The sequence below is a fragment of the Drosophila willistoni genome, chromosome 3R (genome assembly GCF_018902025.1).
Source record: "Drosophila willistoni isolate 14030-0811.24 chromosome 3R, UCI_dwil_1.1, whole genome shotgun sequence".
NCBI classification, from domain to species: Eukaryota; Metazoa; Arthropoda; class Insecta; order Diptera; family Drosophilidae; genus Drosophila; species Drosophila willistoni.
This window is the reverse complement of record NC_061086.1, coordinates 30859245-30872979: the sequence shown is the minus strand read 5'-3', so window position 1 is coordinate 30872979 and position 13735 is coordinate 30859245. Positions and strand designations below refer to the sequence as shown.

The following is a 13735-nucleotide window of genomic DNA, read 5'->3' as shown; positions in this document are numbered from 1 at the left end:
GTGGCCACACTGTCATGCAATCGGTATGTTAAAATAGTGGTTCACTTTTTTTTGTTGTTTTGTATTGTCTTATTTTTGCGGAAAAATAAATAAATATTAAAATATATATAAGTAAGGAAATAGTTAATTCTAGTTCAAATGGAAAAGCCGATCAATTCAGCTACAATATGGCTGATATTGCTAAACTGTGCTTTGTTTGGTAAGCTTTAGTCTCTGTGGAACGCACTCCCTTTTCTAATCTGAGTCATTTGTTGTTTAGTCCAAGGCGAACGGACAAAGGATAAGATGTACCAACCAATTCTGGGAGCTAGTTGTTTCCGGCGATTAAATGGAACACACCAGACTGGCTGTTCATGTAACTGATACCACCCTTTCTTCGGCTTATAACTTTGATGTAATTTGAGACACTTCTTTTAGCCGCTTTCTCTGGTTCCGTGGGCGTTTTACATTTGGTTAATACGAAGGCGGATTTGGATTTCTTGCTCGACACTCCTCCAGCGCCACCATATGCACCAATGATACCACCTCATTTGTTCACTAGAGACAATTTGCTGCGCCTTAAACAAGCCGGGCCAGCTAATATATCCGTGGTTCTGCTTATCAATAAACCTGAGCAGATGACAACTTTTTCACACGAACTGAATTGCCCGAATCAGTACAGTGGCTTATTGCGTCCCAATAGCATTGAAACTGTTACCTGTGACGCCAGGAATCCAACCAACAGCTGGAATCCTTGGGGTACGGGACTGCTTCACGAGGATTTTCCTTTTCCCATTTACTATATAGCAGATCAGGAAGAAATTGAAAAGCTGGAAACATGCTTTAAGGACTTCAACTTAAACTATACCACGCATGCTGTACGGAGACTGTGCGCCGTGGAGGTCAAGTCGTTTATGTCGGCAGCTGTCAACACGGAGGTGTGTATGCGGCGTACGAATTTCATTAACAATTTGAGTGGAAGCAAGTATTGTGATCCCTTGGAGGGACGCAATGTCTTTGCTACGGTTTATCCACGCAACTCACCCGAGAATTTGGACGTGAAGAAAAAGCGTAATGCAAATCCCAATGAGAAGTTCATATTGGTCACTTGTCGGTTGGACACAGCCAGCATGTTTGATGGCGTGGGTAAGATTGAGAGATTAGTTTGTTCTTTTAAAAGAGTTTCTGATATTAATATTTGCATTTTCAGGTCTGGGAGCTATGGATTCATTAATGGGCTTGGCTATATTGACTCAAGTGGCTCATTTTCTGCGCCAAACCTTGCCACCACAAGACTCCTTGCCCAATCCCTATCGGAATGTACTCTTTGTGACATTTAATGGGGAATCTTATGACTATATTGGCTCCCAGCGCTTTGTCTATGACTTGGAGAATAAGGCTTTTCCCACACGTTCCACCCAAACAACGCCCATAACGTTTGACAACATTGAATTCATGTTGGACATTGGCACCATCGATGACATAGCCAACGTCAAGCTGCATACTCTGAAAAGCACCGTGTTGGCTAATAAGCTGCTGCAACAGATCAATAGCTATGCAAAATCGCCACAGTTCGGCTTCGGCCTGAATATACAATCAGATGTTAGTCATCATCTACCTCCTACATCTGCCCAATCCTTCCTGCGTCGTGATGAATCATTCCCTGCATTAATCTTGAATGGTGTGCCAGCCAACAAATTTTATCACTCCATCTATGATGATGTGGATAACGTGGCATTTAGATATGCCAATACTAGTCAAGATTTCACCACTCTGGTAGATGTTAGTGATGCCAAGGGCTTCCAGGCTGACTCGTTGCAAATGAAAGTCCGAAACATATCATCCATTGTGGCCATGGCTCTGTATGAATCATTAACGAGTAAAACGTATACGGGGAGCAAAGTGGCCAGTCCTTTATTGGCCGACGAGTTCCTATATTGTTTTCTACAGTCATCAGATTGTCCACTCTTCAAGGCATCCTCCTACCCAGACAGTCCCAGTGGTTTGCCGCTTCCACCTATGCGGTAAGTAAGCAAAAAATTGCTTATGCGAGTAACATTGTTAGTTTTAATGTTGCCTTTTTGCTCTTCCAGCTATATCAGTGTTTTGGGGGGCTCTCAAGAGTCTTCGGGTTGGACATATCGCGTACTGGGCTATCTTCTATCCCAACCGCAAGTTAATGTAACCAAAGAAAATTGCACCATTTTGCCATTGCAGTATTTTGCGGGCTTTAACGGTTCTGGTGAATGTCGTCTTTCCACCCAAAATTATAGCTCAGCCCTGAGTCCAGCTTTTCTCATCGACAGTAAGCTTGAATCCTTATTTAAAAAAGATTGCACTAGAATTGTGATATTTGTTGCAGATTACGATTGGAGCTCCGGTAATTACTCTACATGGACTGAATCAACTTGGACCCAGTTTAGCGCCCGCATCTTTCTGCGTCCGTCCAATGTGCATCAAGTGACCACTCTGACCATTGGCATTGTGGTGTTAATCGTTTCCATTTGCCTAGTATACATCATCAATTCTAGATCGGAAGTGCTGTTTGAAGATCTACCAGCTAGCAATGCAGCGTGAGTTTTAAAGGCTTTCATGACTTTGTGATATTTTCAGTTTGTTTTTACATCTAGTAACAAAACTTTCAGCATTTCCTATGTAGAAATTTGTTTATTATTTTGTTGTTTGGTTTTTTCTTTTTTTTTTAGATTATTTGGTTGATGGCAGCTACTTATGATGGTTCCTATAGTTTCCATCTTCATAACCAGCTAAATCATAATCTGCATGCAAAAATTGTGCTCAACTTGAATTCTTTTCTGCCTCTAACTTTTTGTGAATTTTCCAGACTACCACGGCCCACAGCTTGTTAGTAAATAGAACATCCAAGACTCGAAAAGAAACAGATTTAAGACAAAAATGCCAACGCAATAAGCTATCTTTAGTCCAATTGATGGCAACGTATTTATGGAATATTTTCCATTGACAACTGAATAACTGATCTGAAAATGATAACCTCTTACTAAAAAGACACTATAAATGATATTCTAATTGATTTAGCTTAAATAATTAAGTAATTAATTATTTGTATGTATTTTTGTATTTTAAATGAATAATTAAGAATCCTGCGACATTTGTAACATATTTATATTTAGGGATTATATAATTAATACAAACATATATAAATGTGAAACAATTATCTCTCAATATTTATGTTCATTTTTTTCATAATTGTATCATAAAACAAATGAAAGACAAGAACAAGAGTTGTTGTTGTACAAATCTTTATAAACCTAAAAAAAACAAAACAAACATAGCTAAATATTGAATAGAATTATTTCAGCAAACTTAAAGATATTTATATTTATTATATATATTTTGAGATACAAGATATTACCATACTTCATAGAAGGCAAATAATCATTCTAAACCAATAAATTGAAAGCTCATATACGGAAACTACTTACATTAGTTAATAAAAAATTTTTTTTTGTTTGTGCGGAGATTCTTTAGAATAATGAGTATCCAGTAAGTAATTAACATATTTTTGCCAAGGATTGTTAAGATTCTAAATAGTATATACTTAATTTAACAGAAATGTCTTTTTAGGGGATGTTTGTAATGACATTAGGTAAGTGTATAATCAATATTATTACTGGCATCTCTCTAAAATGAAATTTGTCTCTTCTTACGCCACCGCCGTTTAACTTTGTGGTTTCAATTTAAAGCTTTATCGCTTAAAAGGAACTGGAGGGTCCTTTATAGAATTCGGAATTCAGTTTCTGTTATATTTAAATTTCAGTTAAATTTAAAACATTTTGGCGCCCGAAAAAAATAAGCCAATAACGATACAAATTCAAGAAAGGAAAAGACGTAATTATAAAACGCTAAATATTTATTTGTATTTACAAATAATAGATTAAAAGAAGCCAACTTAGTCTCCGTCCTAACTAACTTTTTGCAGTCATCGATGGATTGATTAAGCTTCAAAATAGAGGAATATAACTGATGACTGATATAGTTGACTGTAACTGTAAATTATACTGCTCGGTCAATATGTTAAAGAGGAATTTATTTTAATTTTTGTGCTTTTGTTTAAAATGTTCTGTTCCACTTTCCAACATTGGCAAATTACTAATCCTTTAACTATTAAAATTAATTGAGGAAACGATTTGCCAATTTTTTCTTTGACTATGCCCCCAAATATGATTTTCGTAATAAATAATAATCACATCATTTTGTTTTTATCAATTAATCATACGTCTTGTTGTCCGCTGGCCAATTGGCCATATGGCAAACTATTGTAATCGCAGTCAGCGCAATTAAATTGAGTGTACCAAAGCCGATTAGTTCCGCCAACTTTCTTCTAACCAACTTGGCAATCGGATACTCCAGCAGCGTTACCCACAGTCATTCAAATAATCCCCAATAAGCAGAGATAAAATACGAAATCGCATCAAGGGTTTATTGTTTTGTCTGTACCTTCGCCCATTCAGTCACTTGAATTGGTCATCAATTGGCATCGACAGCGTAATGGAAAACCAAAGTGAAATTCATTCATATTCGGAGCTTTAACAAAAATGATTGGCTAATTAAATAGATTTCTTATTAGCAAATGGTCAAAGAGAGAAATTTCAGCACCAAGTATTCCTATGATTATTCCTTAAAGTGTAACAACAAAGTAGAGATAAATCTTTACACTTATGGCTCAAGTGAACTAAAGTAAAGCCCTTGAGACTGCTGATGACTAAAACAATTCCTGATTTAGCATAAAAAGGAGGATCAAGTGTTTTGCTTCTTTTCAAGCGTGTAGTGTGTTGACTTAAGTCAAGAGATTTAGTTTCACGGGCTTATAAGTTTGTTTTAAAATCTTTTAAGAAGAAATACGGCAAGTGAACGATGTATCCCAAACCAATCCAAGAATTTTTAAAGCTTTGAGTTAGTCTCCATTATTCAGATATATACATATCTGGTCTATAATCTTCAAACGTGGCACTGATCAGAAGATGTCTTTCTACATACATATGTGGGTATAAAGGTATTTATGTATGTTCAGACACTTGTATTTCAAGTGCGCCAGTCCAATTCACTTCAGGCCACACAACATACACATACTAATGTATGTATGTATGTAATGTACATCGGTTTATATGTAAATATGCATTAAACTGGGCTCACATGCTGTGACTGACTGTGACTGTGCCTGGGCCTGCCTGGTGTGTTCGTGGGTACAATTCAGTTTTTGTTCTTATGTTCTTGTTTGTATCCTCTTATCTGTCCGTCTTGGGTGAAGGTGCAGGAGGAGGAGGAGGATGAACTGAAAGCGGGCGGTCTAGGCTCTCTGAGCCTGAAGTGCTATGAGAACGAAAACGAAGAAAAAAAGCGGGTTAATCAGGGCAATTAAGGTCAAAAACATGTTGGCGTCGTCAACAGCAACAACCACGTCTCATCTCTCTAGGTCCCCATGCGTGTGCATATATATATATGTATATATGGAGGTACTTATTCAGTTATCTGTGTGTCTGCATTGAAATTCAAAAATTGCGCATACGACGCGTAAGCCCTGCCATTATTTTATTGCAGCTCCCGCTGTGTATGCTTCTCTGTCTTTGGCTCGGTCTCTAGCTCTTTTACAAAGGTTCTCCCAAAAAACAACAACAACCACAGAACAAGCAATGCTCAAAATGCGCCGACGCCGCCGTCGTGCCGGGCCGGACCGGACCGGAGCGGGCTTCATATAAGATAAAAGCGCTGAGCTCAGTCTGCTGTCAGTGTAGATTCGTTTCGACCGTCGTGCGGTTCATATAATATTTGCCTTTAAATTTTTGCTGCTACTTGCTGTTTGCCGTTCGGTTAGTGTTTCCTTTTTTGGATGGTTTTTTGGTGTCAAGTAGTGTGTGAGTGTGTGATAGATGCACTTAATCTAATTCATGTAATGATGTTTAAACAATTTAAAGCCAGCCATCTAAAGCCTTTGGGCTTGTTGAGATTAAACAGAACCAAAAGTGAAACGTTTGTGAGGTGTGAAGAACAAGCGCATTGATTGAGAAACAAGTTTTGGCCAAGTGTTTTTATTTTAAGAACACATACACCAAATCTGGTCAATTGTTCTGCCTAATTGTAAAAGCTTTAGGCACAACTTACTTGATTTTCTTACTTTATAACCATAGATTCTTACGAATTGCCAACTCAACTGTGTTTATTCCTTTAAAACTTATTTCTAACAATGTCTGAATTTCTCTATTTATCAAGTTGAAGACTTAGATATCTCTCATAGAATTGTTCGTTTTGTTCTCTTTTCTCTATGAATAATCAGAGTAAAATATTTTGCAAATCAATTAACAATTTATACTAGATAAAATTAAACTTATTCAATGCAATGAGAGTTCAATTGATAAGTCAATGTCGAGGTAGTTACAAATCGTTCAAGTGTTAAACACGTGATTGAAATTTAATGGAATTTAAAAGTTTTTTTTTTAGTTTTTGTCAGCCTAAAGTTCATTTTGTGTAACCCCTTATTTAGTTAGTTACTACGACAGGCGCATACTCGAAATAAATTTAAAAATATGGCAAATGCTCTAAAAATATCAATAAACTAGAAATATTTTACGTAAAAACAACAGGAATAAATAATTAGCTTATTGTTAGTAAAGTTTTTAAAGCCTCCACTCTTAAAAATCATTATATATATATAATGGAATTTTTGAAGATATTATTTTATTACACATGAAAAACATTTGAAGAATAAGTTAATATTTGTTGGCCCAAAACTTCTGCTCTTTTTATCAGATTTTCTGAATTCTTGATTTAATTTCAATATCCTGTATTTTAGTTCAAAGTTTAAGCTATAGATTTAAAAATGTTTTTCACTATTGAAAAGCAAATTACACTTTAAACATTATCTAAAATGGCACTTCTTTTTAATAACTTGCTAAAACCAAACTAAGTAATTAATTAATAAAGTTTGAATATTGAGGATTTTACATTGCAAGGATACCCTCTTTGATTTTTTGTAAAATCTTCTACCTTAATGTCATTTGCTCGACATTTAATCCAAAAAAAGATTTTTTTTCTAATCTGTATTATATATTTATTTAAAATCTAGCTAGATTTGAATTAGAAAGAAGTTCTGCTAGATCGAAAACTTTATTTTCTTCTTATCACTATTTGGCTTAGTTTTTTATATAAATTAATAACTAAAATGTAGCTATTAGAAATGACATATTGTCTATACTATACTTAGAAACCAAAAACGGAATTGTCAAAGCAATAAACTAACAAATACTTATTGCTCGACTTTAGCAGTTAGTGTGATTGAGTAACTAGTCCTAACAAGGGCATAAAGTTTGTGTTACAAAAGAAAAAATGATTTATTTAACACTTGATGGTTACTAAAACCAGATAAAAAACAGTTGTTGAAATTCGAGCAACTAACAACAAGTATATATTATTTAGCACCATGCCACAATAACTTATTATTAGCAAAAAAATATCACCTACTAAGCATATAGAAATTCGAATCATCTCTGACTTTCTCTGGACTTTCCAATGGTCTAGTTTCGAATATTCCTACCTTTGTGGGTGCTCTTCTGATACGATATTAAAGGTCAATGACCGCACCCCCATATATACATAAAGAACACATTTGGAAAGCTAACGCCAACGACTTTTGCATAAATAAATATTCACAAGTCCCAAGTTATGTGTATATGTGGATGAAAACGAGTTGTCCACGAGCTGCAAGCTGGAAGCTGGAAAATCCAGTCCAGATCTTCCTGTATCTTCCGGTTTTTTTTTTGTTCTTCTGCTTTATTCTTACACTTTTAATGCATCTTAAGTTATGCATGCTGAGTTGCATCTACATATACATATACATACATATATATTTCTGAGGTTGCATAAATCTCTCGGCTCACGTGCCAGAGCAAAATGCATAAAAATCACAAAATAAAAAAGTCAACAATGAAATAAAATCTGATGTGTTTCGAAGTCAATTGTCAAGTTTCATTGGCCCAGACCTTAATACGTGGGCGGCATAATTAAAACCCAAAAACGCTTCCAAACCTTAATTTGCATTAAGCAAAACAGATTTGTTTTTACAATAATAAATTACTGAAAAACAGTGCACAGTGGCTGCAAAATGTACATAAAAATAAAACCAGTTTAGATTTTGGTATTAAACAAATTCTGAATATTGTAAATTTTCTTAAATGTATCTATAATTGATGACTCTTAAAACATTTGTATGCAAAAATGTAAAAAGAAACATGGTCAAAAATGATAAAAACCAAGTTCTTTAACTTGTTATTGAAAAAAATTTACAAACAAGAATTGCAAATGTTCATTTTCTAAGAAAAAGTATTACTTTAGAATATAAATTTCAAAAACAAAAAAATTTTTTGGGCTTTATTCTTTTTTTTAGACTTTTTAATCAATAACCTCTATTTATGTTTTAAATTTAAAGTAGATTGGCAAATGTAAAAATTTTTTCTATTTAAAGAGATAATTAAATAAGGGTTTGGAAAATGCAGTATTTACTTTTTTGTGGAAACAAAACTTCAGAAAAGTGACTGACATGGAGAATAAAATCAAAATGATATCATAATTATGTTAAAATTTATGTTTTGCTATTTAATACGACCAACCACTGTGCGGCAATTAACTTTTACTAACGTTCCATTTGGTTTAAGTTATAAATTGATTTCAACATTAATTTAGCAAATGTGATTTAGTTAATTGCTCCATTCCACTTAACACGGGTCAGTTCGATTGGCTCGTTCGATACGCTTCGTCACTCAGTGCTCATTGTGCCCTCTTCCATTCGCAGTTGGATTCGGCATGCAGTTGATTCTGTTGCTTGCAGTGGGCCTGGTTCTCGGCCAGTCGGCCCAGACGTTGGCCAGCGAGGCCAAGTACAATTATTTTCGACTGCCAACGGCTTTGCGTCCGCAGAAATATGATCTGAAGGTCACAACTCATTTGGACAATCCCAAGGATTTGCGTTTTGAGGCGACAGTGAAGATTCTGATTGAAGTATTGGAGAATACCAAAAACATTACATTGCATGCAAAGAATCTAACCATTGCCGAGGATGATATCATCCTCAAGGATACTCAGGGCAAGAAGGATAATTGTGTACAGTCAACGGAGATTAATACACATCATGACTTTTATGTTCTAAACACTTGCCAAGAGCTTGAAGCTGGCAGCGTTTATGAATTGACCATACCATTTGCCTCGGAGTTGAATAACCAACTGGAAGGATATTATAGGAGTTCTTACAAGGATCCAGTAACCAAAAGGAAGAGGTAATTGCACATGAATAGAAAGCTGTTTCAAGTATATGAATCTTTTTTATTTTTTAAGATGGCTCTCCATCACCCAGTTTGAACCGGCCTCGGCCCGTGCTGCCTTCCCATGCTTCGATGAACCCAATTATAAGGCACCATTTATTGTAACTCTCGGCTATCATAAGAACTACACGGGTCTGAGCAATATGCCCGTCAAAAAAATAACACCAAAGTGAGTAACCTAAAGAGAGTTTTGCGGTTTTCTTTAAGTCAGTTTTGTTATATTTCGTCATTCCTTATAGTGATCAATTCCCCGACTATGTGTGGTGTGAATTCGAAGAGTCCGTGCCCATGTCAACATATTTGCTTGCCTATAGTGTAAATGATTTCTCCCACAAGCCCTCCACACTGCCTAATTCCGCTCTATTCCGCACCTGGGCACGTCCCAATGCCATCGATCAGTGTGATTATGCCGCCGAGTTTGGACCCAAAGTCTTGCAATATTATGAGCAGTTGTTTGGCATTAAGTTTCCACTACCCAAGATCGATCAGATAGCCGTGCCAGATTTCAGTGCTGGTGCCATGGAGAATTGGGGTTTGGTCACTTATCGTGAGATTGCTTTACTCTATTCAGCATCCTATTCCTCGCTGGCGGATAAGCAGCGTGTGGCCAGTGTGGTGGCCCATGAATTGGCTCATCAATGGTAAGATATAAAAAACTAGAAGATCTGAATATGGAATACAATCCTCTGTCTTCTTCACAAGGTTTGGCAACTTGGTTACCATGAAATGGTGGACTGATCTGTGGCTAAATGAGGGCTTTGCCACCTATGTGGCCAGTCTGGGTGTGGAGAACATCAATCCCGAATGGCGTTCAATGGAACAGGAATCGTTGGGCAATATGCTGACCATTTTCCGAAAAGATGCCCTCGAAAGTAGTCATCCCATCTCACGACCCATTGAAGAAGTTGCGGAAATTGCAGAAAGTTTCGATCAAATATCATATCAGAAGGGTTCAACTGTGTTGCGTATGATGCACATGTTCCTGGGCGAAGAATCATTCCGTTTTGGCTTGCAGCAATATTTGCAAAAGTACTCGTACAAAAACGCCGAACAGGATAATCTCTGGGAATCCCTGACACAGGCGGCACACAAATATCGTGCCCTTCCGAAGAGTTACGACATCAAGACCATCATGGATTCGTGGACATTGCAAACAGGGTAAGTTTAAAGTAGATTCCCCTCTGATTAAGGGGAATATAAAACAGTTGTTTCCAACTAATTGTCTTAGAAGGGAATGGGAGTGGGAAATCCTTTGGGAATCAATAGAAGATTAATCAACTTACTACGAGTCTGAGGACCTAATCCTTATAATTAGACTAACTTAAAGACCATTTAATATATTCAAAAAACTACAAATTGAAACATATTTCCCAATTTTGAAAGTGGACTGCATTTTTAGACTTTGTTGTGTATTATGAACCACTCTGAGATATATGTTCTTCCACTTTTAGATATCCAGTGATCAATGTGACTCGTAACTATGAGTCAAACAGTGCCAAATTGACGCAGGAACGTTACTTACTGAATACCCAAATAGCCAGGGCACAGCGTCTCGGTTGCTGGTGGATTCCACTTAGTTATACGACACAAGGAGAACAGGATTTCAATAATACCGCACCCAAGGCTTGGATGGAGTGTGGCAAGGAGGGTGAGATTTATCCAAAGACCATACAAGATCTGCCTGGACGAGACGAGTGGGTCATATTCAATACCCAACTCTCGACTTTATACAAAGTCAACTACGATGAACGCAATTGGAGGCTTCTCATTGAGACTCTGACCACAGGGGAATTCCAGCGTATTCATGTTCTTAATCGAGCCCAATTGATCGATGATGCCTTGTATCTGGCCTGGACTGGTGACCAAAACTATGAGATAGCCATGCGATTGCTGGAGTACTTGCAAAGGGAACGCGAATATCTGCCCTGGAAGTCGGCCTTTGAGAATCTTAAGCGTGTGGGACGCATTGTGCGCCAGACTCCGAACTTTGAGTACTTTAAGGTTTGTTGAGTTACATTTGCATTGGAGTTGTGTGTGTTTTTTTATGAACTTCACTCCGGGTGTAGTAATAGTAACCTATAGCTCTTCATTCCCCCATTTAAATGCGGCCCCCCAAAAAGTTGTTTTTTGCCGTAAGTTAATCAGTGCTTAACAAACAAAATTTGTTGTGAGAATGTTGCAAAGAGTTGACCTGAATTATGACCACCAAATTGATGTTTAATATGTATTTAATTCTGTTAATCCACAGCGCTATATGCAAAAACTTATTACACCAATTTATCTGCACCTGAGTGGGCTAAATGACACTTTCAGTGCCATTCCTGAACAAGATCAGGTCCTGCTCAAGACCATGGTGGGCAATTGGGCCTGCCAGTACGATGTGGAGGATTGTGTTGCTGTTGCCCGCAAGTATTATACCCAATGGCAGGAGGAGGAGAAACCCGATGAAAAGAATCCCGTGCCATTGAATCTGCGTAGCATTGTCTATTGCACCTCGATTAAGCATGGCAACGATGCAGATTGGCAATTCCTTTGGGCCCGATATGTCAATTCGAATGTGGCTGCCGAGAAGCGCACCATTCTCACCTCATTGGGTTGCTCAAGAGAGGTCTGGGTGTTGCAGCGTTATCTAGAAATGACATACGATTCCAAGGATGCCATAAGGAAACAGGATTCCATGTGGGCCTTCCAGGCTGTGGCTTTCAATGAAGTTGGCTTCCATTTGGCCAAAACCTATTTCATGGATAATGTGCAGGCTATTTACAAATTGTAGGTTCTTTAAGAAGTATGAGTTATAATTTTTCTTATATTTCATCCTCTTTTGTTTATGTTTTCAGCTATCATCCTATCACCAAGGATATGTCTCGGCTGCTGCTCCCCTTCTCGGAGCAGGTGATCAATCAAAGTGATTTCGATAAGTTCAGAAACTTTGTTACCATAAATCGACCTTCGCTCAAGGGGCTAGAACAGGCTCTGCAACAAACTCTGGAGACAATGCTAACAAATGTCCAATGGAAGGAGCGTAACTACATCCAATTGTCACGCTCCATACAGGAGCTGCTCTAAAAGCACCTCCCACCACTTCTCAAGTTTAGTAGAAATATTAACCTAACTACTTATACGCATATATATAATATATATCTACAATATTAAAATGTTCCATAAACATATATAAAACAAAATACATTATTATATGTAATTATAAAAAGAACACGAATAAAATAAATAAATTTTAATTGATCTTCGCCAAACGAATTTCGCCATGTTAAATCTAAAATCTTTAAATCACTTTTACTGTTGAGCATCGATTTAAATAAATATTTTCTCTTGTATTTAAATAAAAAAAATTTTATAAACCGCGAAATCTAACTTTGGTGATAATAAGTTGAAAATTTAAGATTATATTTATCGATTGTTGAAAAAGAATCAAAAGATTGGAGCAAGTTTCAGTTCAATCCTTACGATATCATTGAGCTAAGCCCAATCTATTTTAGACTTAGCCGATAAAAATAAGGACTTAGTCGCCAGGTAAGTGTATTTAAATTCAATTATATCCAACAAAGTAGAATCAAAAATAGAAGGCATACCAAGATTAGGCATTTCCGATTGAATAATTAGGATAATTTGCCAATAGATACGCATATTTTTGAAAATAAACCAAATTATCAAACCAATCAGTTAAAACGTAAAGAATAATAAGGATAAAATGGAAACAAGAAAAAAAACTAGTTAGAACTACTTAACTTGGCAAAAATGGCATTGGATTTTCTATATTCCTTATATTAACAGACCTATGCCCTTCTTTTACAAGTAAGAAAAACTATCCTATCCGAAATAGACATTGGATTTTTCCAAATGGTCAAAAGAATATCCTTAAAAAACAGAAAGAAAGAAATGCCACTTCATTTGATTGATGTGTTTAGATATATATAATATATAATGTATGTATGTTGTATATTTCGTATATTTAGTTTAAGCATGTTCTATAATGCTAATCATAATTGGAATTGAACATATATGTTAAATTGTGTTTCCATTTTTACTTCGGTTTTCTCACCTTACAATGTAAATAAATCTTTGTGTTTTTTGTTTTCTCATTTTTCTTCATTTCATTTTGTTGTTGTTGTTCTTGTAAATGTTAATATCACTATAGCAGCGCTCTTGGAAAAGTAAACTTAACTAAATTATAGACTAAAGAGCTATTTTCCCATAGAAAATATCATATAGGAAACTAAATCACTAAACAGATTATAATCATGTGTGTGTGTGTGTGTGTGTCTCTGTGTTTATTTGATCGAGTCTGTGTTTGTGTGTATATATATGTTCTTCCATTTTACAATTATGTGTATTTTTATTATTCATTATTTATTATTACTATTATGCATGAAGTTGCCCATATGAAAACATTG

The 13735-nt window shown here is 36.1% G+C and overlaps 2 protein-coding genes across 4 annotated transcripts; both read left to right on the top strand.

The window, feature by feature from the left end:
- The first annotated feature begins 74 nt into the window (after nt 1-74).
- On the top strand, nt 75-2850 carry LOC6649797 (nicastrin). 2 transcript variants are annotated; one of them, XM_002072083.4, is made up of 7 exons: nt 75-199; nt 260-355; nt 418-1125; nt 1190-2003; nt 2073-2284; nt 2342-2552; nt 2822-2850. In XM_002072083.4, the coding sequence occupies exons 1-7, from the start codon at nt 139-141 to the stop codon at nt 2844-2846; spliced, it is 2127 nt and encodes a 708-aa protein (XP_002072119.3). In that variant the 5' UTR covers nt 75-138; the 3' UTR covers nt 2847-2850. The 2 variants fall into 2 exon arrangements, with proteins under 2 accessions (XP_002072119.3, XP_023035622.1); XM_023179854.2 differs by having other exon boundaries at nt 2685-2850.
- Nucleotides 2851-5777: 2927 nt separating this feature from the next.
- LOC6649796 (aminopeptidase N) lies at nt 5778-12596 on the top strand. 2 transcript variants are annotated; one of them, XM_015177043.3, is made up of 8 exons: nt 5778-5825; nt 8801-9281; nt 9340-9495; nt 9566-9967; nt 10029-10484; nt 10778-11327; nt 11575-12095; nt 12164-12596. In XM_015177043.3, the coding sequence occupies exons 2-8, from the start codon at nt 8812-8814 to the stop codon at nt 12390-12392; spliced, it is 2784 nt and encodes a 927-aa protein (XP_015032529.1). In that variant the 5' UTR covers nt 5778-5825; nt 8801-8811; the 3' UTR covers nt 12393-12596. The 2 variants fall into 2 exon arrangements, with proteins under 2 accessions (XP_015032529.1, XP_002072118.2); XM_002072082.4 differs by having other exon boundaries at nt 5811-5870.
- Nucleotides 12597-13735: the final 1139 nt, after the last annotated feature.

Bases quoted from the DNA above. Each gene is read 5' to 3' on its own strand.
- LOC6649797 (XM_002072083.4), top strand. From the start codon at position 139: ATGGAAAAGCCGATCAATTCAGCTACAATATGGCTGATATTGCTAAAC. The intron at 1,126-1,189 runs GTAAGATTGAGA...TTGCATTTTCAG, and splicing joins CAGCATGTTTGATGGCGTGG to GTCTGGGAGCTATGGATTCA. The intron at 2,004-2,072 runs GTAAGTAAGCAA...TTGCTCTTCCAG, and splicing joins TTGCCGCTTCCACCTATGCG to CTATATCAGTGTTTTGGGGG.
- LOC6649796 (XM_002072082.4), top strand. From the start codon at position 5,846: ATGGTTTTTTGGTGTCAAGTAGTGT. The intron at 5,871-8,800 runs GTGAGTGTGTGA...TTCCATTCGCAG, and splicing joins TTTTTGGTGTCAAGTAGTGT to TTGGATTCGGCATGCAGTTG. The intron at 12,096-12,163 runs GTAGGTTCTTTA...TTATGTTTTCAG, and splicing joins GTGCAGGCTATTTACAAATT to CTATCATCCTATCACCAAGG.